Genomic DNA, 25,078 nt, shown 5'->3' with positions numbered 1-25,078 from the left:
AAAACCTTTACCTCTTTTACAATGCTTCTGTGAAAAATCTCAGTTTGCAAGAATATGAATTCTCTAATATTTCAGGCAATTTGAAATATCTGTGTTTTGACAGCTGCTTGCAGGACAGATAAGATGATGGGATGAAATTAACAGATACTGTGGTGCTTGATGGATTGTGGTTATTGAGAAAAGTGGTAGAGGTGTTTCTTTCACAGAAGTTAACTTAAGGTTTTGGTATAAACTACCAGGAGCCTTAATTATCTACTGGGGGTTACATTTTCTGTGTCTTTCCTCTACTTCATGGCTCTGTATATTAATGCTTCTTACTCTTTTTCATTGTCTGACTATTGCACTCCCTCTAAATGAAGAGAAGCTATTTATAAGTTATAGTGAAAATGTCAAGGGACAAGAGTGTTTGGGGCAGACATCATCTTCAGTGTGGGCGGATGTTTCTCATTTGTACCATCATGTCATGTGGCTCTTGGAACGTGATGGAATGGTGAGATTGCCAGGAAAAAAACATCACCCTTAACTCTTGTTTTTCTCAGCAGAATTAACCTGCTCTATAGTGAGCACTCAGTATATCGCAGAGGGTAGGATCTCTAACAGGAGTCCTATAAACGAAGTGACTTGTTTAGGATGAAAAATCTGAGTAGGTAAAAGAAACTAAATTAAAATCAGAAGGTCGATAAAAATAATTTTAATTATTTCTAAAGTTTTATAACAGCTCATGACACTGCAGTAGTCAGAAACTGAACTTACCATTTCATTCATAACCACAATTTCCAGATAATACATCAGGCATTTTCAAAAATAAAGAAAAGCTTCTTTAAGAAACTAAGCCACAGAGGACCTCAGTGCTGACATAATGCTCAGCTGCAGCTCTGTCTTGAGACCAAAGTACAGGGTAGCATGTCAGCTAGGCTGCTCTTTGGTACATGACAACAGCACTTGTGCCTGCTTCAGAAGCAGGGAGCTCCCTTACTATCAGAGGGAGCATGCACCCTACTGGGTCGGTGACCGCCACCAGGGCAGTGCATTTCCTCTTCCCCAGCACTGTGGCACAACTGTGCCATCCAGCAAGGGAAAAATCTTCCAACCCTGATTTATTTCTGCAAAGTTATATAAACTCTTCCCTCTGATGAAATTCCCTGGAGAACAGAGCAGTAGAAAACTGCCCTGTTCAGAAGGCTGAGAAAAATGTTGCATTTAAAGTAGCTTCTCAGAAGCTTTATATGATTTTGTTGATATCAAAACATTTGGATTGCCTTGGATTCAGTAATTTATTCTTGTTAAAAAAGAAAAAAAAATAAAAGGAAAAAGAAAAACCTTCATTTGGGTTAGATAAGCATTAGACTGATCCAAAGTCATTTTCTCCCTCCCTTTGGGGGGATGAGGAGGGTGGGTGGGAGTAAGTAATACCAATAAATAGAAATTACTAAGTCTGATATTACTTTAACAAATCTAATAGAAAAAAATCTAACCTATTCTAATATAATTTGTTGCAGTTCAGTAGTTTCATGTCTGTGTGTCTGTGTCTGTCTGTGTGTGTGTGTGTAAAAAAATAAATTCTCCATCTGTTTCTCCACATATTATGCATCCACACATGTATTCAACAACTTTTCTTAATCCTGTGGACTAATGCTATCCTTGCAATGTAACGTTCCAGTACAGCTATTTGAGAACCTGTTTCTAAGATATTCTTTTTTTTTTAATTATTCTAAATATAAGTGTCTACACAAAGAACAGATTCCTCATGGGGTACTGCTCTGACATGTGAAGTGTGGGAGTAGGATTTTTCCAGGCACTCAGTATAAAGCAAACTATCCCATTTATGTCATGCTGTGTGTCTAGACATCACCAACATGTTGGAACTAGTCTGATACACACGCTGTTGAGATGACATCATCCAGGGACAGATACTCAATTATATCTATAATCACGTAAGAAGTCTTTTCCTAGTGAAATCTTTTTCCTTTCTAAACATGAAATTGAAACAAGCTTTTACTAAAGGCAAAAATATTTTATCCTCTTCAATACCTGACTTCAAGCACAGTCAAGATTTCTGCTATGCCTGAAGTTCTTGTCACATACTTCATTAGCTATCCTGCACTGGTTGGAAATTTTTTGAATCTGTTATAAAAGTTGCCAGATTTTTATTATGGCCTTTCAAAACTACTTCTTTTAATCTGGCTTTATTCATTTACATACTTTTGGTCTCTGATGATTTCTCTCAGTATTAGAAAACTTGTAAGACTTATTTCAGACAGTAGCTCTAAAGCTTGTGAACATCCCTATCTGTCTACATCAAGGTTGCTCAAGATCAGCAACCGATCACATACTTTTTAATGTGGGTATTCTTTAATACATCTATGAACTTTAAAAAAAATCATATTTTAAACAGTTCCAAAAAATTTGAGGAAGTATGTCCAAACACACACATGCTACTCAGACTACCTGACAATGAGAGCATCAAAGGCTGTTGAAGTCATAACACGATCACCTAAAAGACAAAGCAGCATCTCTAGAAATATTAATCAATGGAATAATAGTTTGTATGTTTTTATCTTTTTTGTTCGTTTGTTTTGTTTACAATTCCCTCAAATCACTTCTATTGTTTTTGCATTATTGTAGTATTCATTTCCCAGAGGTATTTGAGTTCCTGACTGCAAGTCACAGTGTAGCTTGTGGGAAAAGAATAAATTCAATCAAATCCTACAACAGTTAGCTGAGTGCTGGTTATGGAAGCCTCTCTCTTTCACACTGAAAGGCGCAACAAGAGAGAGGTACAAGGAGAAAAGCCTCTCCAAAGGACTTGGCAGAATCTTACAAGCAAATTGCACAAATAAGGAATGGGTAAGTACTAATCAACCTGAACTGCAGACACAGCACTAAGTACCTTGAACACAATGTTTGTGATCCATCTACAGAGCTAAAAAAATAAACATGTGAAACTCAAAGTAGGGGGGGAGGGGAGGAGGAGGTCAATTGTTTCTCAGGACATTACAAGCGCAAAGCAAACTTTTTTGAGCAGAGTAATTTGCTAAACTTGTACATTAGATAACTTGTTGCAGGTTATTTGCTCATCTCCATTTAGTATGTCTGGAAGTATCAGAGAAAGAACAATACCATATTATATTCACAGAATCATGGAATATCCTGAGTTGGAAGTACTCACAAGGATCATCGAGTCCAACTCCTGGCTCCACACAGGACCACCCCAAAATCAGGCCAGATGTCTAAGAGTGTTGTCCAAGCACTTCTTGAACTCCGTCAGGCTCGGTGCCGTGACCACTGCCCTGGGGAGCCTGTCCCGGTGCCCAGCCACCTTTGGGTGCAGAACCTTTCCCTAGCACCCAGCCTGACCCTCCCCTGTCCCAGCTCCATGCCGTTCCCTCGGGTCCTGTCGCTGTCCCCAGAGAGCAGAGCTCAGCGCCTGCCCCTCCGCTCCCCTCGTGAGGGAGCTGCAGGCCGCCATGAGGCCTCCCCTCAGCCTGCTCTGCTCTGGGCTGAACAAACCAAGGGACCTCAGTTGCTCCTCCTACCTCTTGCCCTCTACACCCTTCACCATCTTTGCAGCCCTCCTTTGGACACTCTCTAATAGTTCTATGTCCTTTTTAGACTGTACTGCTCCAAACTGCACACGGCAGTCAAGCTAAGAACACACCATCCCAGAGCAGAAGGGGATAATCCCTTCCCTCAGCTGGCTATCAGTGCTGTGACTGAGGCACTCCAGAGCACAGTTGGCCTTGCTGGCTGTCATGGCACACTGATGACTTATATTCAACTTGCTGTCAAACAAATCACTTTCTGTGGGGCTGCTCTCCAGCCTCTTGTCCCCGACCTGTATGTATAGTCAGAGTTGCCCCTTCCCAGGTGCAGAATCTGTCACTCACTCTTGTTAAAAACTTCATATTGTTGGTGATTGCCCAGCTCTCTAATTTGCCTAGATCTCTATTATACCTGAAAGCATAAAAAAAAATCCTTTCTTAAACCAGCAGAAACAAAACAGTGTGTTTTTCTTCCTGACTTCTCATCCTTAAATGGTATGAGTCCCTCCCTGAGATCAGACGCTTGCAACAGTGCAGTATCACAGTGGGACACAAAGTCCTGAGCACTTGAACAGACAAACTTACAGTGTCAATTAGTCATTACTGATGATGGAAGAGCTTTTCTATCACTTACAGTAGAGATCTATGTGAGAACTAAATCTCCTAAAGCGACTAATTATTTCATGATGTTTCACACTTCTGCATAGTTTCATCATGTTTTCAGAAATTCTGCTTTCCACAAACAGGGCGACAACAGTGCAAAACACGAATCTGATAAATTACTAAATACACATATTTCCTAAAGCCACAATGACAATATTGGAGAAACCTAGTTAAAAAAAAACGTGCAACTGTTTACACAATAATATATATATATATATATATACACACACAGATTTTTTTTTTCAAAAGTTTGAGAAACCCATATGGCAACACAGCTTCTGCATGATTTACAATCTTTTTGGCTGCCTGATCAAAGCTTCCTCAGTTTCTGGATATGATGCTTCCCTACCAAAACTGCCAGCACAAACTTGATTATCTACAGTTGTTCCCCAGTTTCATGAGAAGTCATACTGTGGAGGTGCCCAAGCTGTAAGATTTCGCCTTCTATTTCCAGTTTTCTGTGGAACCCACACCCAACAAAGTTTCCATGCCTGTGAATCACAGGAAGGGACACAACAGCCACAGAACTGGCCCCTTCTTCTTCCAAGCCCACATATTCCTCCTCTACCCACAAAAAGGCAAGATCGAATACTGTCATACTGGAAACTTTCATCATACTTTGCAACAGTCTCTTTTGTACCTGACCATCCTGGTAGACAGCGACAGTAACCCGTGGTAGGATGACAACCATCTGCATGGCTGCAGTCACAGCGTTCAGCACAATCCATGCCATATGTGCCGTCCTGTGGCCAGGGGAAAAAAAAAAAAAAAAAAGAAAAAAAAAAAGAGAGATGACGAGAACTGAGAGTTAGAGGAGAACAAGTTCTGGGCAGTCCTGCCTCAGAAAGAAACCTCAGATCTCTCCTAAGTCTGTAATCAGCTTACTTAATATAAAACTCTTCTGGCTTTTGGAAAAGTTTAATGTTGTACATTTTCATTTTTTCATCCAAGAGGAGAAGATAAAGAATTAATTAAATTCTCTTGACAAATCACAGACTAAGGGGTCTGGAAACTGTGATTCAGAAAACAGTAGCCTATGTTATCAGTGGTAATAATGAAACCTCTATTGTACTGTCCTTCTAACTTCCCTTACAGCTGAGTTCCTACTCTGGGACCCAGGGGTCCTAAATGGGAAAATAGTTCAGTTTCCTTTCTGTCTGAGACCCTGACATCTCCATATTTGCCAAAAAAGGATGCCATGTAAAGCCATAATTTCTAAAAGAGAGGAGCAAAACGTTATATTAAAATACATGTTCAGAGTGAAGTTTATTGCATAAACAATGCAAACTATACTACTTTCTTCTAATTAACAATCTTTTCTTCTGCACTACATTATATACTATGTTAAAAAGAGTTCTTTGTGTATGATATAGAACAAAAAAATAAAATTATATTTTGGCTGTGGAGCATTTTTGAACCCACAAAGAAGGTTATCAAGAGCTGAATGTAATGTTACAAGCTGAATATCCTTCTCAGTGTGTTCAGCTGTGCCAAAAGAACATTGCCAGTTTTCATGGCACTATATCTGAATATCTGAATTTGACTTTCTCCTTCTTCAGTAGAAGGTGGCACATACTTCTAGGCAATAATTCCATACAAAATCACTCTAAGAAAATGAAAAGAGCAAAACGTTTGCAAAAAAAAACAATGAAGAAAGATCCAAGGAAAAATACAATATAATTTCAGGTAATACTTCTCGGGCTATCCACACCAAAGGAAAAAAAAAAGGGGGGGGGAACATGTCAGGTTTAACCAATCATTTACATTCAAGACTAAAAATTGGTCACAGTCACATTAAAAACTGGAATAAAACCTGTATCAAAATTCATCTGCTGTTCTTTGATGTTCGTGCCTACATTTCTGTAAAGTTACACAGGATTTATCTATTCAATCCCCAGTCTTTCAAGTCTCAAGTAGAAAAAAATCAAATATTAATTGAAAATAAGTAGTGTTTTGCCCATCTCAATAATCCATTTTTATAGAGAGAAAAATAAAAGATTAAGAAAGGCAATTCCTATGCATTTAATCAGATTTGGAGAGAAAGAATGAAAGAAAACTCTCAAATATATTGTTGAAAAGAGGTAATTCTTCTAGTCTGCTATGTATGTTTTCCAAACTTCAGTCAAATCTTGATTAACAATCTGAGCAAGGATATTGATTTTCTAAACTTAATGAAACATATTGAAATCCATCAATTTAAATAAACTGTCTGCATATGTTGCTCAAACAAGAAAAACATTCAGATGACATTGGACCCATGAGAATTATATTTCTCTTTATTCTCCCACTCTGGAATTTTGAGGTAGAATATGCACTACAGTGTGTAAATGTTTATGGACATTATTTGATGCAGAGAGAGAAAAACTGGGAAAAAGAGAGAGACTAAGACACTGAGTGTGGGAATGCTGAGTTATTTGAGACAGAAATTCTTTTGAGCATTATTTTGCTATATTTGGAACAATGGAACAAATGGCATAAAACAATACCTATTTTTTTAATAAGTTACTTTTGGAAGTTAATGAGCTTGGGTAATCTTCAAAATTGGACACTAAGTGATAAACAAAGCAGCTTTAGAAACAAAAATAAATAGTCTTCTGATGGAGATGCATTTGTTGGAAATACTGCATAAACACACACCGTAGACATTCTAATCAGCTTTCCAGAATATTTCAGAATTTGTTTGCCACTTAACTTACTATATCAGAATCAGCATATGCTATACCACAACAGTTCAATAGATCAAATTTTTATTCAAAACAAAGGTGTGTCTTCCAGTCATATGCTGTAGTTCGGGTACTGTTATCATATTACTGCTAAGCAGAGCTAATCCAAAATGACAGAAGCTTGAATACGACATAGGTGGAGAATTTACATGGTTCATGTAAATTCAAAGGACAGGTAAAGGAGAGCAGAGGGAACTTTTTAAACAAAACAAAACAAAAAAACCACTGAAGTTTGTTTAAAATCTCCCAGAAAATTGAACCCTGCCATTGGAAAAGACAGAATCTGGAAAGCCACATTTATCCACAGAAAATTTTTCTTTTTTTTTCTTTTTTTTTTTTTCTTTTTCTTTATGAAATGTACTTACAACAATTGAATAGTAAATTGCTTTTGCATTTTTCAATTTTTTGTATTTTGAAATTAAATATTTTTATGGCTTCTCTCGGTTACAGATTGCAATGTGGAACAAAACTGATTAGAAATTTGTCTTCGTCTATGCAGTGATTTCTAATTGTGCCGTTCTCAAAGTCTGGGAGATGATGGAAGTTCGAGTCCTGATACAAAAGTAAAGATCTGTCATGGGACTGGGTGAAAAGAGTGCTTTCTCATGTGTGGCTGAGAAGGTAGGAAAGTTTATCACAGATATAAGATAATTAAAATTATGTTGTTAGATGTGGAATATATTTTTGCTACATTTTTCTCTCATCATTTTTCCTAGAAATAGTTTAACAGAAGCAGTTTGGATGGCATGTGATGCTGAAAAAAAAATAAAAAATTTGGTACTGAGTGTTTCCACATATTCTACAGGAGCTTGTGAAAAGTCTCAGGTTAAACGTTCCAGTATGAAAGCAGAAGAAATGTTCAGCTGTGCATCTTCATTGTACGTATTCATTTTTTGTGTGGCTATCTATTCTGTTTGCTTTAGTGTGCTGCATGGTAGGATTCTTCCAGAAGATTTTTTGGTGTGTGTTTCTGATCTTGAACCCAGTAAAATATGGGCTATCAGGTACAGAGCTCTTTAGGATTTACACCCATGAAGTCAGGAGAATCACAGGAGTGTCCCCTTGCCCAGTATTCCACAGTGCAATACTGAGCAAAAATTATTAAACTACCTGACAAGGGAGTTCGCACTTTTCTCCTCTCCAGCCTGGGGCACACGTACAGGTTCCATCCAGAGCATTGCAAGCCCCTCCATTAAGACACTGGCAAGTCAAGTTACAGCCAAGTCCCCAGGTACCGCTGGGACAATTGATTGAGCAGTCTACACCATGCCAACCTGCCAAGAATAAGAATTAAAGTGACAAATGAATCAGGTTTCCCTCCATTCCTCACTAAGGACATGTTTCCCTCCATGTCCCATTTGGAATCTCTGAGATGCGCAGTACCAGTAACATTAACTACAGGACACTATTAGCTGTTTCAGCTGATTTGTCCGGATTTGAGTAAGGGAGCTGAAGGGCACCTTGTAACATCTGTGCACAGCACATACTTTGCAGATGGGTGCCAACATATGAGAGCTATTGATGAGAGATCTGAAAGGAAAACACAGACACCTTGAAATTTTGCTGAGAAGCACCAAATTATGTTGAAAGTTTTAAAGGACGGCCTGAAAAAATCAGGAATATTTTCCCTACACTTAAGCTGCTGCTTTCATAATTCTTCCACCATTATTCAATAGACAGTTCTGCAGCACAGTTTTAACAGAAATCTTAGACTCTTCCCAAACCCTGCCTCCCTTCCCTGCTAAAAAAAAATAAAAATCCACCCCCCTCCCCCCCCCAAAAAAAGAAGAAAAAACGCTATAGAGAAAGCATAACAGCAAAGTAAAGTGTAGGTTGGATTTCTTCAAGGACACATAGAAGACATTTTAGATGATTTCTATACTTCTCTCCAAATACAAAATAGATTGCAATGGAAAGTGTTTCTAAAATGCAGCATTCACCACTGATTATGCCTGATAGCAATGATTCACAGACTGTGCTCTGGATAGACAGAAATATAAATAGGTTTTCAAAAATGTGATCATCTATTGGATATGACAGAAACTGAGTGAGCCAGTCATATGTTAACAACACCAATGACACAGGCCAAGTTGCTAATTTTGTACCTTGTTTACACTAAGTGAAGGGAAAAATAATTCTGCGCTGAGCCTAATCAATAAACTATGCAAAACACGTGTATTGAAATAAAGCTGCCTCGTGCCCTAGGTTGATAACTTCAGAGTTTAGGGGTCATTTCAGGAAAATGTTATACTGTAGTAGATAGAAAATTGAGATATTTTCTCTAAGTGTCTTTCAAGTTTTTTAAAGTTTCCTTCTACACTTCCTAAAAGAGCTTCCCATATCATAAGCACTATTAAAAGTGGCAATCCCATGAGAAATAACATCAGGTTTGGAATCCTTGTAAGGCAGACAGGTTATATTTTCCAGCCACGTGCTGACCCACCCACACTAACCTGTTTCGCTGAGTTTTGCTCAGAGCTAGAGCAGCCTCATTCCTAACATAATGCCTGAACAGCAATGTGACTATTAGTTCAAAAAGCAGAGGCAGGATTTTCTTAAAGACGGGGTGAAGCAGGCAAGATATGTAGTTATATGCAACATTCAAAAACTGGAAGGTATTCTCACTTCACTGAAATCAACGGGATTTTCATCACTGGCTCAGTGGTGTCATACCAACCTCCAAAACGCTGGGCACCTGAGATATTCCGTATGTGGGAAATACCTCTAATTATTAGGGACAACATGGAAAGATACATTATGTTATTGCTTTTGACTTAGTGCTTTGATCCAACAACATCTTTTACACGACAAGTGTTGGGTTTCAGTTTAATAAATCCATTTCACCATTTGCTGTACTTTTCCAGTGCAGCAAGACTAAAATGCACAAGAAGATAGGATGATTTGTGGCTCAAGTAGTTTCTCTCCTCACAATGCAGCTACTCTGTAGACATGCAACAGAGTCAAATCTGCTCCATTGTCTCTGGACAGAAAACAGAAGAACAGAAGCTGGGAACTCTGCATATTCACTGCAGGGCTGATTTAATTGTAACAATCCCCAACAAAATTTGGGGTTGGAACTAGTTGATCTTTAAGGTCCCTTCCAACCTGAGCCATCCTATGAAAATTCGCAGCCATTTGTCTACGTTTCCTCTTACATTTCTTCTCCACTCTCAACCTTTCTGGCATAGCATTTGCTTGGGAGCATTCAACAGCTTTCCCCCTCTCTTCTAAGCAGTTCAGCATCACAGCTAAGAGATGCTTGTCTTTAAATCCTTCCTCACAGCAGAAACAAAGCAAAAAAAGCAACAGGCTATCAGTGTGTATTTCAAGAGGGGATCTTTAAGTGGAGCTTAGAATTATATTTTTGGTTAAACAGGAACTCCATGTAGATTTTAAAATCTTAGAATGTGAAAAGATCTCTGCAAAATGCACCTGAGGGTGTCAGACATCCTTATTCCTGCCAAAAGCATATGCTGCTGGGAGACTTGGAGGCAGGCAGGCACATACAGTTTCTGGAGGAGGTATGCTGACCATCAAAATTACTGTTGGGAGGAGAGCTGTTCAGCAGAGGGGCTGAAAGGCCTGAGTCCACTCACAGTAATGCTGGTAGATGCAGAAAGTTTTGGAAGCAGGGAGCAGAAGACAGCACTGTTGATGGTGTCCTGAAGTTAATAAGGGGGTTAGACAACGATTTTTCAGAGAACTGCTGAGAAAAACAGTATTCAAGAAGAAAAACTCGCCGGAAGATATCCACGTCAGTGCTAAAATGGCAGGAAAGAAGACTGTGCCTCCATGGTACTGAGATGGGTGAGGATAGCAGACAGAGGTGGTATTCATCCAGATGGAGCGGAAATGGGGCTAAGTGTTTTGGCCAGGTAGGCTGACAACACATACATTGCATACCAGTAGTCATTCTAGCAGCTCATAGCCCTGCCATGAGAGACAAGTGGCAGCCCATCTCTGAGTAAATAAATACTAGTAATTCACCAAGCCATGGTATCCATATCTTTCAGAATGAACACAAAGTACATGTTCTTCTTCCTGAGCAGATGTCCACCCATTTTTCACCTCCCAGTTCAGCAGAAGCATAAAGTATTGAATATATGGTCTTCTAGGGTGTCTTCTGTTAATCAAATGTCCTGCTTCCTCTCTACTTCAAGCACCCAACTTGATTTTATGATTATAGAAAGTTAACCTGAAGACATACTTACCTGCTTTGCAGGTACAAGAACCATCTACTGGTGAACAGATGGCTTCGTTTTTACAGTTGCACACAGAAGAACAGTTCACTCCATAGGTCCCCGGAAGACAAGGAGTACCACAATCAGCACCCTGGATTATACCAGAAACAGAGTCTAAAAACTCTTCCAGGAAGATCAGGCAATACAATTGTATCTTTAACAAGTGACCTAGACATGCGATTGACTGACTGCGATCACTGACTCAGGTGCTACAACAGTCAGAAAACATACAACTCACGACTGTTCTACGTTGTCACTAAGTTATTCTGAATTTAGCAAAAGGGAGTCCTTAGTGCTGTGCTCTTCATGGCTTCTAGGTCTACATAAAACCACTAGCTTTCTATCAGTTGTTATGAGAGCTCATCACACATAGTGAACAGCACATGGTGAGATCAATGCACAGTATTTTCAGTAATAAGGAAGCCTTTTGCAAAACCAAAACGCACTAATATAGTAGTTTAATAGAAAATAATATGGCTTGTAAGATATTTTTAATTAATTTGGTTGAACTATTATTCCTAGAAGAACAGTCATACTGTAAAATGTTTTCTGTATTAGATTATAAGCATCCAATGCACAGACAACAGCAAATGTGTAAAAGCTACTGAATCCCAAACTGTAAAAACAAATGTCTTTGTCTAGAGTTTCTGTGAATGGAGCATGAGGAGTTGATGCAGTAGGATAATGACTGAAAACTATACTTCCTTTTTTACACCTCAGGAGTACCTGCTCATTAGTACCAATGTCTTATAAAGCAATGAACTTTTATTTGTTAAAATGGTTTCATTTCAGTACTGAGAGCTAATCACAAATTTTGCCTTTCTAGGGCCTTATCCTGTAATACAGCCAGTGGTACCCAAACACCCTTTTCTCTCCTTTCCTGTGGTAGAGACAGGGCACTCTGGCATCTTGAACAATTTCACACTTAACTAAAGGCAGAGGAGTTGAAAATGGACTGTGAAAGTGAAATGTATTTACCTTAAATCCAGGGGCACAGGTGCATTTTCCAGTCACACTGTCACAGTCAGCACCATTTTGGCAGCTGCAAATCTGCTGACAAGACTCACCATAGAACCCTGGGGAACATGTCTCGTTGCAGTAGAGTCCAGACCAGCCAGGCTTGCAGGAGCATTCCCCAGACATAGGGTGACAGCTGCCAGGAGGGGATGAAAGGATAAATAATTCAGAACTAAACATGACACCAATATTTTTTTCCAGAGAACAAAATGCTGTTATAGATCGGTTGCATAAAGGATCTTGTATTCTATGCATAGAGATGGTTTTCCTCCCCAAACCGCAGAACAGAGGGGATATATAAATGCATGCTAACTAAGATAAGAAAAAGCAGCATTATACAACAGATAGACATTTTGGTAGAACATGGAAAGAAAAAAAGATAGATCATTTTTCTGTGGCTTGCTGAAAACAAACTTCTGTCTTAAAACATAGGTTTTACTATAAAATGCATAACAATAGTTACAAGTATTAATGTGATGAAAGCATTAAATTCCCCAAAATGTATCACTAGGTTTCCATTGTAGGTAAACTGGGACCCTTTTCATAACTCCACCTATATTCATCAGTGTTTTGTCTAAGAAATATGATGCTTTACAAAAATAATATTATTTTAGCATTGGATGTTGTGGTAACACAACATCTGATCAACAGCAAGCTCCTTTTTGATAAACCTTTGGTTGAAAAGAGGACAACTAGCAACTTCAGATATACCATCAGACTTGTGACCTTCTGAAGAGTATCTCCCCTGTGTTGGCCATACCTGGTAGGAGACCAGCTGTCCCTACCTGGAACAGCAGTTCCATTGAAGGGCCAGTCAGACAGCTGTTGCCTCATGACAAATGGACATCATCAGCTGTGCTAAGATGTATGTGCTGGAAAAGTGGACACAATGGGGTGCTCTGTAGCGCTCTGGCAGACAAAGCACTTGCTTAATTCTCACCAAAGGAAAGCCTTAACATCCAAATCCAATATATTTACAATGGGAAGACTGTTTAAAGATATTTGTCTCCACTGATTGAAGTGAAGTTCCTTTAAGTGTGCTGGAAAAAATGTGCCTCCGTCCAGACACATTAAATGATCCATGACAAGAGCCTGATTCTGCAAGACTTGCTGACGTGTGGGGGTGTGTATTTTTCTAACCATCTGAAAGTTTGAAAAAACACCTACTACACTTTTAGGTGATATAAGTAATAACAATGTTCTTTGGAAAAGTTGCATCACAACAAGAAAAAGCAGTATTAGTTGCAACTGTTCTTGGTCTCAAGGTATATTATTTCAAACCAGAAATTTCTTGTTGACAAACGCAACCACCTGATAATGTAGTGATGATCACAGAAAGCACAAATTATAAAGGTATGGGATGATATTATGCCTACATAATTAATATGTCTCCATATTATTGCCTGCACTATAAAACTCCAAGAATTTGGGGATTATGAAGAAATTAAAATCTATTTTTAAAAGTATTAAGCTAGTTTACATAAAGTGAGAGGAAAAGTCTTTTCAACTAAATGATACATGCATAATTGGTTCAAAACTCATGGTATTCAAAGTCAACAGTACTGTTATTTATTCAGCTATAAGTATACTTACTGTGGAATAAACTGAAACAGAACTATTCTCGTACAAAACGAACGTGAGATTATGAAAGCACATGATACAGCAGGAGAATCAGATTTGTACCCTAGTCATAACTCCTTCTTGTAGGCACCCAAGTGGCATTTTGGATCCAATTCCCCTGTTTCTTACCAGCAGAGGAATACAGGGACAGGCATATGGAAAGATGGTTCAATCCATAACTGAATAGTCATTAGAATATGAATTAGAATATATTTAAATTGTAAAATTAGTAGTACTGTCATTTTAAGACATAAATCCCAGCATTATTTGTTGTTGGCTTTTTTCCCTTCAGGAGAAGAGGAGACTACATGCATGAGCAAGCATTGGGTATGAAGCAGACAGAGGCATTGATATTCTGTGCCCCCCAGTGAGTGTTACTAAGGCATACTTGCACATATATTGATTGACACCAAAATTAGTATTCTGTAATTTGTAATTAGATGTAGGAAGCTGGAGCACTTCTGAAGCTTTTTGATGGGTTCTCATGCAGTTAGCTTAATTGGCAATAAGATTTATATGTTAAGATAGGGAAATAAAGAGATGTTGAGAGATGCTGCCAGTACATTTGCTCTTATTCCTGGTCTTTTGTTCACACTTTCTGGAAATACAACCTTATTTTGTACACAGACAAAAAATATTTCTGGATAGTTGATAATATATATTAGGAAGACTTAGATGAACTTCATCATTTCTAGTGATTTATATAGATTCTAAACTGCTACAGTAACCTGATACACCAAAATTCTGTATCAATTTATGCAGTACAAAATTTCCATGAAAAGTTCTACAGGTATGTACAAGCCCATCAGAAAAATACAAAATTACAAGATGCCTGAATCTTGATTTTAAAAACACCCCCGGACTACCTGGGTTAAGCATGTATCACATCATAAAATTTCCTTCAACTGTATGTTTCTCAGAAAAGGCATAAGACAACAGAAATGCCATTAGGGCTCACGTCAAGAATAAACCCTAACTCCAGCCTTGAACTGTAGGAAATCATTGGTGATCCAGAATGACCACAGATGATACTACCTACAGGTGTGAACCAGTAGTGAAAGATCACCAGAAAGAGCTTAACAGAAGAGATCAAATTTAGCTTGGAGATCAAGCTGAAAGCAGTATGCATTCAGTAACATAGGTGCAATATAAATCCTTTGTAAAGCTTCTAAATAAATATGCAACTACGATCTGATCTCTTTAAATTTTTGAAACAATCATTAGGTGTTACTTGAGCAAAGCCATGATGAAACCAAGCCTAGCTGTGTTTTAGCCTAGAATGCTTCTGTAAAAAATGAAGTAGTAATGTTGACAAAAGCAGATCAAGGAGTCTTTTGTGCTCATTCCTGCAAACTAGATTATCATAATGACAAGTTTTAACAAGCCCCACATGCAGTGGGTGTGGGTGGCAGGCACGCATTGGTCTGCTCATACCATCTCACAGCACTGCTCATATCGAAGGGTGTTTTATGTGGTCATAGTCTCAACCAGCTAACTCTCACTCTAGTTTTATTCTTGACTACGTAGTGAAAAGGTGAAAAACCAACAGTGTCACCTAGTCACAGAGAACAGAGGGAGGTCTGTGTCTGATTTGAGCTCTAGCTCAAATCCTTTCATCCATATGACAAGATGTAACAGAGAAGAACCATTTGTAAAAAAATCACTTGACACAAGAGGGTTGTTATCTGCTGCTGTCCTCTGGGCACCTCAAAGGAACAAAATCTCTCAAGTACATCTATATCTAACCCTTTATGGAATGCTTCGCTGCTGACATAGCCAAGAACAATGATGGGCATGCCACTCATTCCCAGGAACAGCTATAAACCAACAGCAGCAATGAAAGCCTTGTAGCTTATCCTACCCAAAACGTAAATTGACTCAGGTTTAAAAAAAGAAAGTCTGATTGGCAAAGCTGTTCTGATGAAATTTCCTCAATCAATATACAGGAATAGAAGTACATATTTTTGAATTATATCATGTATTTGTCCCTTTAAATACTTGAAGAAAATGGCTAGTTACATTCTTGTATGGTTCAACTTACCTACACGTATTTTACAGCAATTTTTTTTTTCTGCTAAGCATTTTTTAATTAACCTTTAGTTCATTTTCTGAGCATTTTTTTATGCAAAAACATAAGCAATATCCCGGGGCTCAAGGCTGACCAACAGCTCCTCCTTGAGAACATCTAAACCAGTGGTCATACCCAGATGAAAGGTTCCTAGAAGTCCCATCAGAATACTAGGTGTACAGACACACAAAGTTTATTCAAAGAAGGAAATATACCCCCTTTTAAGTAACCTGGAATTACTCACTGTTACGCTGCTAAATGGTTAATACCATGAAGATTCTTTGGCTACTACCAGCCTAAATATTACTTGTGGTAAGCAAGTAAGGGATGAGGCTATTCCCTGATGTGTTTAGCAAGTTGTCTCCTGGATGACTGATATTTAGTCACAGATGAACATAGCCAGGCACAACTGGCTTCCTACAAGATTCTCAAAAGCGTAAAGGAACATGTCCGCAAGGGAGCTTTCTCTTCCATTCTGTTCCTAAGATACCCTTTGATTTTTCTTATTCGGTGGTTTTAATCATTTCCTGACCTTAGGGGATGAAATGGATATGAAAAATACACTTGTAAAGTCATGAAAATTTTTGTTTTCCCCACTTTTATTATGCCTTTGCAAATGTGCTCCCATATCTAAAGTGCTGTTTTCATTTGTCATATGGAGGTAAAAATGTTCAAAAAAAGACCAACCAACCATGTGTTACTGTTTACATGTGAACATTTGTGATCTGATTTGACCACAAGCTGTCTTGCAGCAGTATAAATGAAGAAACAGCTGTGTTGAACATGAATCAGAAGTAATCCCTGTAATATCAGAAATACTATACATGTAATGCATTCCTGTCAAACAAAGCTTCTACAACAGTCTACAGACAAATTTTCAGGAACGCAGCTAACCATAATTCATAACACAATAGTATTCAGTCTGCTAGCATAATTTGAGAGCTGGACACGTCAGCATTATAGTTCCATTTATTCTTGAATGCATTGCCCAGAGAATGAATAAATGGCTGGATTTTATGTTGAAAACTCAGGGTTGTTTTTTTTTTTTTTTTTCAAAAGGCTTTTCAAGTAAATGGGATAAACAGAAGTGCAAGCACACAACTGTGAAAGAGTATGAATGGAAAGTAAATTCAGTTTGCTGTCACACGGTTTGCCAGCAAAAGATATGTTGAACAACTCAGGCAATCCACAAAGTAATTTTTCACAGAGGCCTAGCAGGTATTTCCACATAAGTGCTTGAGTGTTTTAACATCACTTTTAAAATCTGACTAAAGGTTTCTGTTTCATCTGTGAGGAAAATTGCATCTTGTATACAAAGTACAGCACCATTCTATGCAACAGTCAATGATTTCTGCAATTTCTTCCACAACAGCTTTCAACAGCTGAACCTTACAGTATGCTCACAAAAGTTATATAAGGTACTGTGATTATTAATAAAGTCATGTATATAAACACATGCACAACAACCAAAGTATTTCATCAAAACAATTGTGTTTTGTTATAAGAAAAGAATTGTTCTATAAATATGTTGGCTTGCTTCAACTGACATTCCTCCTTCACAGCTGAAAGATTGTCTCTGAATAGCTAGTCTATAGATTTTCATAACAATATGTTCAACCAGTGTGGAATCCACGAAGACATACAAAACTCAAAAATAGGATTCATTATCCCTGAATGAAGAGAGATGTTAGAAGGTAAGCCAACTGGAAAACTATTTTCATTTGATTTCTAGGGATCAGATTTTAAGCTGTTTCTAGAAAAAAATGTTTAAGTGAAACAAACAAACAAAAAAGTGTTTCTGAAATCTAGGTTTACAGTTGCTAGGACTTCACAAATTTTTATTAAAAGAACCTACTCCAATTCTTATATACATATAGAGGGGGAGGAGAGGAGAAAGAGAAATGGATTCTCTTCTTATGCCATATCTCTTAATGTGATATCTCCATTGATTTCAATTCAGTTACTTCTCATTTACAATATGTGAGGATACTGGCTTCATATAGTGAACAATATAAAGATTTATTCATGTGGTAAATATAGACAAAGGTTATACTTTGTCTTATTTCATGAATCATTGATTGAATATGGAGGTTAATATTAAGATCAAATATAGTTGCAAGCACCAACATTCAGAAGGTCTGCATTGGTGTTTCCCTTCTTGACATGGTTAGAAAATACTAAGCATTCTCAGAAATCTTCAGCTGTTTCTGTTTGCATGAAAGTACATCAGGAAACATTTCTACATCAGATTTTTATTTTTTTTTCCAGATTCTGATTTCTATGTCCTATGCAGAAAAAGAAAACACACTAAAAGGTGTAAAGCCTACCTCCAGGTATTAGGCAAGTGGCAGGGACACTTTTTGTCACATTTAAGACCATAAACTCCCTCAGGGCAAAGCCTTGTTTCGCAGCGCTCTCCAGTATATCCTGGTTCGCAGAGACAAGCACCACTAATATGGTAGCATTTCCCACCATTCATACACTGGCAGGTCTCGGCACACCGTACTCCGTAAGTCCCCACCGGACACTCATCTTGGCATCTGTGAGAAAAACAAACAAACAAAAATTAGGTTTACTTCCCATAAACTACAGTTCAGTGGGATTTAAGGGAAATAGGGTTTATGAGGAATTTCTAACACAGGTCTAAAACTCCTCATAAGTAGAGTAGGAATTTATATAACTTTATATTTAAAAGTGTCTGTCTCTTTGTCTTCCTTTGCTGCTTAGTAAGAAAGACTTTAAAACATTGCTTCTGCAGACTTCTCTGGAAAAGGTCTCCCGTCTCTCCAATAAAAGAGACAACATGCATATGCAGATGCAGACCACTGCATTTCTCATTCAATAAACAGAACAAAAACGAATCCTCTTAAATTAGATCTTAGGTATGAAATGGAAAAAATTGTCACTTTTTAAGTGTTCTGGATTCTACACCTAGTAATACTGTGAACAGCCAGCAGACATCTGTGACTCAGGCTCGGAGGTTCCCTGGCAACTGCTATCAGCTGACTCCAAAGAGAGTATTTTCTAACTATGTTTGCAAACCTGTGAAGTTTCCAGAATACCTTTATTTTCAGAATTTTACACTAAACTTTTTTTTTGAAGTCGATTTTGTCCTTCAAAAATTCATAGAACAAAATAGGAAAATCTTCAAGATCCCCAAATTCTTTCTTTCATCTGACTTTACTTATGTTCATATGTTAGAAAAAAAGCTCGGTTTAACCCATATGGAAGAGTAGTCATAATTTTTGTTGCTCCTTAAGCAGAATGTTTCCTAATAAAGACAGGTCTTCACCAAACCTTTCCCTTTCATTCACAGAGCTTTCAGAAGACAAATGTTTAAGTTAAGTTGTATTGCTTTAATGTTTTACATATTAAAGAAATTTAACTTAATTATCAGACTGTATGGTTAGATGTCCAGCCTGACTACTAAAAACTAATTTCTAATACCCCACTTCTATAACTTGCAAATCAATTACTAAGGAGTTTCAAAAGTTCATTTGGTTTCTAAAGTTCATAAAGTTCATTTGGTGATTTTAAGAAACGCAATGCAAGTTCATTTTTTTCAGCTTTAACTGTCAATAGTTCTACAGCATAACTAAAGTTTCCAGCAATAAGTACACTTAAAATATTTTGTATGTGCATCAGGGTAGACCTCTCAGCTAAACATGTTCATGCCTTGGGGCCAGGGATGACAACATTTCATAGCTTACATGACACAAAATATCCCCATATTCATCTATGCAAGCATCCTATAAACTATGAATTATGTTTACCAGTCCACAGAAACAAAAAAATAAAACAGTTAAATATCAAAGCTTCAGATCAGAACATGATGACACTGAAGGTGTGAGGTCTGCTGTCAACTTAGCATGGAATATCACCACATAACATCTTCTGCAATTTGGATGCCTGTAAATTATATCAAGTTACAGATCACTTGATAATATGGCACACTGTTAATGCTTTTATCAGATTGTAACCTGCCCATTTCCCCAGTCTTATAAAAGAATCTCCCTGTTGGTCTCTTTCCATTTTTCTTATGCATTTTCTTATAGCATTTTTTTTTTTGTAATTATTTCTTCTTTTATGGTTGATGGTTTGTTTCAGGAGAGTTTCAAAGACTAGTACGATACAAGACACTGCAACATGTAATAATTTAGCAAAGCCCTCTGACTGAGGTAGAATAGGAAGTCGTGTTCATTTCACACTTCTGCAGTATTTGCCTCAAATTGATATAAATACCTTGAAACTTCTGGACAACACTATCCCTGCTCAGAGTGGAGCCAGCAATAAAATCCCTTTTACTTTAGAGGTAGAGCATTACACTAAAGTGGACAGCCCTGTCTCAATCTTTCTTAACGTAGTTATACAAATAAAGGTGAGAATGAAATCTCTCCAAATGACAATCAATGACCCCAGGCAAATTAGACAAAATTTAACCTTCCTACTTCTTTTTAATTTCATCTTCTTCAGCTTCAAAAAGTTTTAGTTTAAGTTGCATTCCCTTGTGTTAATATGCCCTAGGAGTTCTCTGTTTCTTGCTGTTAGACCAAGTTCCAGGAGTCACTACCACACTGAAATCTCAGACAAACACCACTAAGTTACAAACAAAAGTGAAGAATAGCTTAGCACCTTTAAAGATTGTCCTTTTTGCTGCTGGTATGTCCATGCAGCCAATGCCCACACAATTTTTTTAATACATCCATCCCTTGCCAATCCATTGACGAGAAATAAGAACCAGCTGTCTACAACCTTGCTTCTGTCCCATTCCTGCCCTTAGAGTATCTTGAAAAACAAAAGAATTGCAAATACAGCCTGTTTTGCAGGAAAGAGGGAGCTCAGACTTGCAAAATGGATCAAAATACTGCAACCTGTAAGGCATTTCAGACTACAGTCAGATTTAAATTCAAAGACATAAAATTTAACTGCTTTAAGAAACATCTGAGTGTGGTACGTGGATTCTCACATTGATACTCATTTGATTTCCCAGCTGAAATGTGTTTCTTTAAATGCATCTGTCACCTTCTGCACCGTTTCTTCACAGAAGCAAATTTAATTTTGGCAAGCTCTGGACTAATTGTGTCTCTTTTTCATGATTTTGTTTTCCCTTATGCCTGGCATGGCTCTCCCCATGTCCTGTGAACAGTTGCGTGGGAAGTACATATGGTTATAATACCTACTATTGTTGGCAGAGATCCCCTGGACTGACCCCAGTGATTAAGCTACTGCTGACTTCAGCAAATGAGTAGTGTGCTATTTAAAATAAATGCAGGAAAGCACTTCTTTTATACCTTTTTCCTGCCTTCACAAATGATGTCTTGCTATGTTTTCATTTCTCTGACATCTACTACAGATTTTTTAACAGCAAAGTCAGAAAATAATGAAGTTTCAGTACTTTGTTTGAATGGAATACTTTATGAGATAACTCTCCAGCATGCTCATTTTGAAGAGGAGCTGGATGAGCTTTCCTTTCTACTACCACTGCCAAACATCTGCACAAAACCAAGAGCTTCCCACCTTGCCCCACAGCCCAAACTGCATTATTCTGCACAGCGCTCAAATGAAGACACACAGGATACTGGCAGCTCATGTGACACAGCAGAAAAATCCTGAAACTGAGCAAATCTCCACAGAATAGTAATCATGTGACCCAACGTCAGCTAAGCAACATCGCAAACATTTCACAAAACTCTTAATCATATCATGGGCATTCTCATTCATCTTTCTAACAGCTTCTTAATTTTCTCTGTTGTAGCAGACCCCTTGCAGTTTCAGCAGTCTCATAAAAAAAGAATTTTACTTACCGTTCCCCTGTGTAACCTGGGCTGCAATGGCATTGACCTGTTGCTGAGTCACAGGTCCCTCCATTGTGGCACTGACACTCCTGGGAACAATTTTTCCCATAACGACCCTCAGGACAAGGCTGACCACAAACTGTGCCCTGTGTATACAGGAAAAAAAAAAAAAAAGCCTTAACATTAGGTTTGGAATTGCAGGTCAGATGGACAGTGAAGAAAGGTTTGTAATGAAGGAAGATCAAGATCATGCCACTCATCCAGTGCTGATCTTGGAAATGCCAGGCTCCTCTTCAGCTTTAAACACAGGGTACACTTCAGCAATGTAGGAACAATCTGCTAGGATTTCCATTTTGCAGGCCAAAGTTCACGGAAAACACTATCTCTAAGCAACAATGAAAACACTCAGACATTTAAGACTAATTGATGTCAATCTCTTCCCAATTTCTTTATCAGGAGTAGTATACGTCAAGACATCCAGAAATGCCCTCCAATGAATAGTGGCTTACAAATCTGTAATTACTCTAATGCCCCAATTATACTACTTTATGATCTTTTTTTTTTTTCCCTGACAAAAGGAAAAGCTCTTTAATTTCACTGAAAGCAGTATATATTAAAAGCTTCGGTAGGATTTCTGCTTCTTTTCCACAGGTTTTGAATTTCTGCACTGCTAATTACATCATTGGGATTAACTGCACCTATGTAGTGATAGAAGTATCAGACTTTAAGACTTTTAAGACGCTAATTCAAGAGAAGCAGATTTACAAGTATCTCAGACAAAAAATACACAGGAATTTTAGCAAACATAAGATAATACAGAGCTTGTACCTGGCTTCTTTATGCCATCATTACATGAAAAGCAAAAAAGATTATGCTGACAAAATTGTGTTTCACAAAATTGAAAAATCTAAAACTAACAAGTTATGCTTAAATAACTACAATGGAAAATTAGTCAATGAGATACATAACGAGTAATTTATCAGTTAAGACACACATTGGTATAAAATTTCCATCACTTCTTCATAGGCTATATTGTTTTTCATTAGCTGCATTGAGAATAATAGAGAATGTAAAGAATTTATGCAAATATTTTGAGTATTTGCATAAATTTATTTGCTTAGATTTATCAATAATTTCTGTTCTTCTATCATGAAGAGGAATAAAAAGTAAAAATTACCATAATCCAAGCTAGGGAGACAGTAAACAGTGCTATTCAAACACACAAAGAGACATCATCCACTTTCCGAAAAGTTCTCTACTTGGTGAAAAACTAACCCCTACCACAAAAGTCCTCATGTACTGTGAGATAATTAGAAGAACAATGTTTTTTTTTTTACCCACCATGGAAATGTACATTAAAAAAAATATTAATAAATACAATCGATAAATATCATCTGCAACTGTATTTTAAGAAAATAGTTGGGCTTTTATTACTTCCAACTTTTTGGTCACCTTCCAACTCCATTTTTTTTCCAACTCAGAATTGGCATGCCAGCCTTGTGGTAAGGAAGCCTACAGGCAAGCGAGGAAGTTCATTTGTAGCTCAGAGGTCAATTCTTCTTTCCCATACCCACTGACAAAAGGGTAGGAAGTCTAAAGATAATGTCCAAGATCTGATGTTCTATTTCTGTCACCACCATTTAACCATTTAACATGGTACTTTGGTGTTTTCTTGGAAATGTATGCATACCATACACTTGAGAACAAATAAAAAATCCACCACAACCAATGAATAAATTTCAAAAAATTAACCTTTCTCTATGGAGGTATCCAGGGAGGTTATAATCTCCCTAAAGCACCAAATTATATCTAGAAATGAGCACCTTCTAGACCAAATTTAAAGGATATTGTCTCTTCATTGTGTGATTCATGTCCTTAGCATTCCAGAATCTTACATGGTTAAAAAGGCAGCACAGAACTGGAGGACTTTCAGTAACAGATGGTTTTGCAAGTATTTTATTCCAGTCCCTTATGCTAAAATACACTTCTTATTACTCCTGGCTACAGGGAGACTGCATTTGCTATACTAATTGGCTATCCATTTCTGATGCTGCCTGAAATCTACAAATATGGAAATTTTATGGGGCCGTGTTGATTTCAGAAAGTGTTATTACCATCCATCCCGACGGGCAGGCACACTCCCCAGTCACATGGTGACAGATGCCTCCATTCTGGCAGGGGCACCTCTCCTCGCACTGCGGCCCGTGCTTCCCAGGGGGACAGAGATCCTCGCAGCTGGAGAGTTGTTGCACAACAGACAACTGTTACTTCAGCACGCGCCCCAGTCTCCAGCCACCTCTTCATTTTTAATGCTATTGTTACATTTTCTAGCCAAAAGCATGCAACAGAAAGCAGTCCAAAATAAAGAGAAGCAAACTGAATATTCTATAGCATCCATGAAAAAGCAAAGCAAAACAAAACAAAACAAAAAAAAATACAACTAGGAAACAGACATAGCAATCTAGGCATTGTTTCTTCATAAACATGTTTTTTTCTGCAGTGGTTGGTGTTCATTCACTTCTGCTGACAAAGCTCAAAATATATTCTGCTAGGACGAAACCAAATCACTGTTTCAACGCAGTTTTCCAAACTTGTAGCCAAACGATCCTCATGGTTGTCATAAAGAAGCTCCTGCTGCTACTTTTTGTGGCTTTTACTTAGCAGCGCAGATCAAGAGGACTTGAGGATGCACTGAAATACGGTTTGCACAGCGGCTTCTCAGCCAGCCCTGCTTCCCTGTGTTACACAGCAGAACGAACAACAACTCAGTGGCAGAATTTACTCCAGACTTTCTTTCTCCTGTTAGCACTATTTAAAGCCTTAACCTTCCCCCAGGATATAATACGCCCTCTGCTTACAAGGCACCAGTGTATCCAGGAGGACATCTGCACTCTCCAGTCACATGGTCACAGGTGGCTCCATTTTGACACTGGCATTTTTGATGGCAGTCATTTCCATACGTCCCTTGGTCACAGCGCTCCTCGCAGCGCCAGCCTTTGAACCCCGAGGAACAGTGGCATGCTCCAGTGATGGGGTTGCATAAGGCTCTGTTTTTGCACTGGCAACGGCTGCTGCAGTGAGGTCCCCAGTGGTCAGGGTCACATGCTGAAAGGGCAGAAGTAACAATTTATAGCACTTTTGTAATAGCTCGTGGTAGAGCACTGAAGATACTATGAGTCAACCATAAAAAAAGAAAGAAAAAAAAAAGAAAAAAAATTATAAACCAGAAATGGTTATGTGGTGCTTCCTCAGCTCCTTAATAGAAATTAACTACTTGGTGTTAAAACATCTGGATGTTACAGTTTTGGTTATCCAACGTGTTGTCACAATCACTCAAGTGCATCTTTTCTCGTCTGCCCCAATGCAGCCCATTAAACCCTACAAGCAAACCAGGCAGGATATTTCAGCA

The 25,078-nt window shown here is 38.0% G+C and overlaps 1 protein-coding gene across 1 annotated transcript in view; it reads right to left on the bottom strand.

The window, feature by feature from the left end:
* MEGF10 (multiple EGF like domains 10) overlaps positions 1 to 25,078 on the bottom strand; it is a 104,752-nt gene that overhangs the window by 26,204 nt on the left and 53,470 nt on the right. The window contains exons 7-14 of the mRNA XM_083815993.1: positions 24,528 to 24,774; positions 23,784 to 23,904; positions 21,679 to 21,815; positions 18,202 to 18,414; positions 12,148 to 12,322; positions 11,140 to 11,260; positions 8,039 to 8,202; positions 4,846 to 4,948 (exon numbers count right to left, since the gene is read on the bottom strand). Of these exons, the coding sequence (XP_083672119.1) occupies positions 4,846 to 4,948; positions 8,039 to 8,202; positions 11,140 to 11,260; positions 12,148 to 12,322; positions 18,202 to 18,414; positions 21,679 to 21,815; positions 23,784 to 23,904; positions 24,528 to 24,774 (1,281 nt within the window). The remainder of the gene's footprint in view (positions 1 to 4,845; positions 4,949 to 8,038; positions 8,203 to 11,139; positions 11,261 to 12,147; positions 12,323 to 18,201; positions 18,415 to 21,678; positions 21,816 to 23,783; positions 23,905 to 24,527; positions 24,775 to 25,078) is intronic.

This window comes from Anser anser (genome assembly GCF_964211835.1).
Source record: "Anser anser genome assembly, chromosome: Z".
Classification (NCBI taxonomy): domain Eukaryota; kingdom Metazoa; phylum Chordata; class Aves; order Anseriformes; family Anatidae; genus Anser; species Anser anser.
Note: the sequence above shows the minus strand (reverse complement) of the source record. Positions and strands in the feature narration are given on the sequence as shown.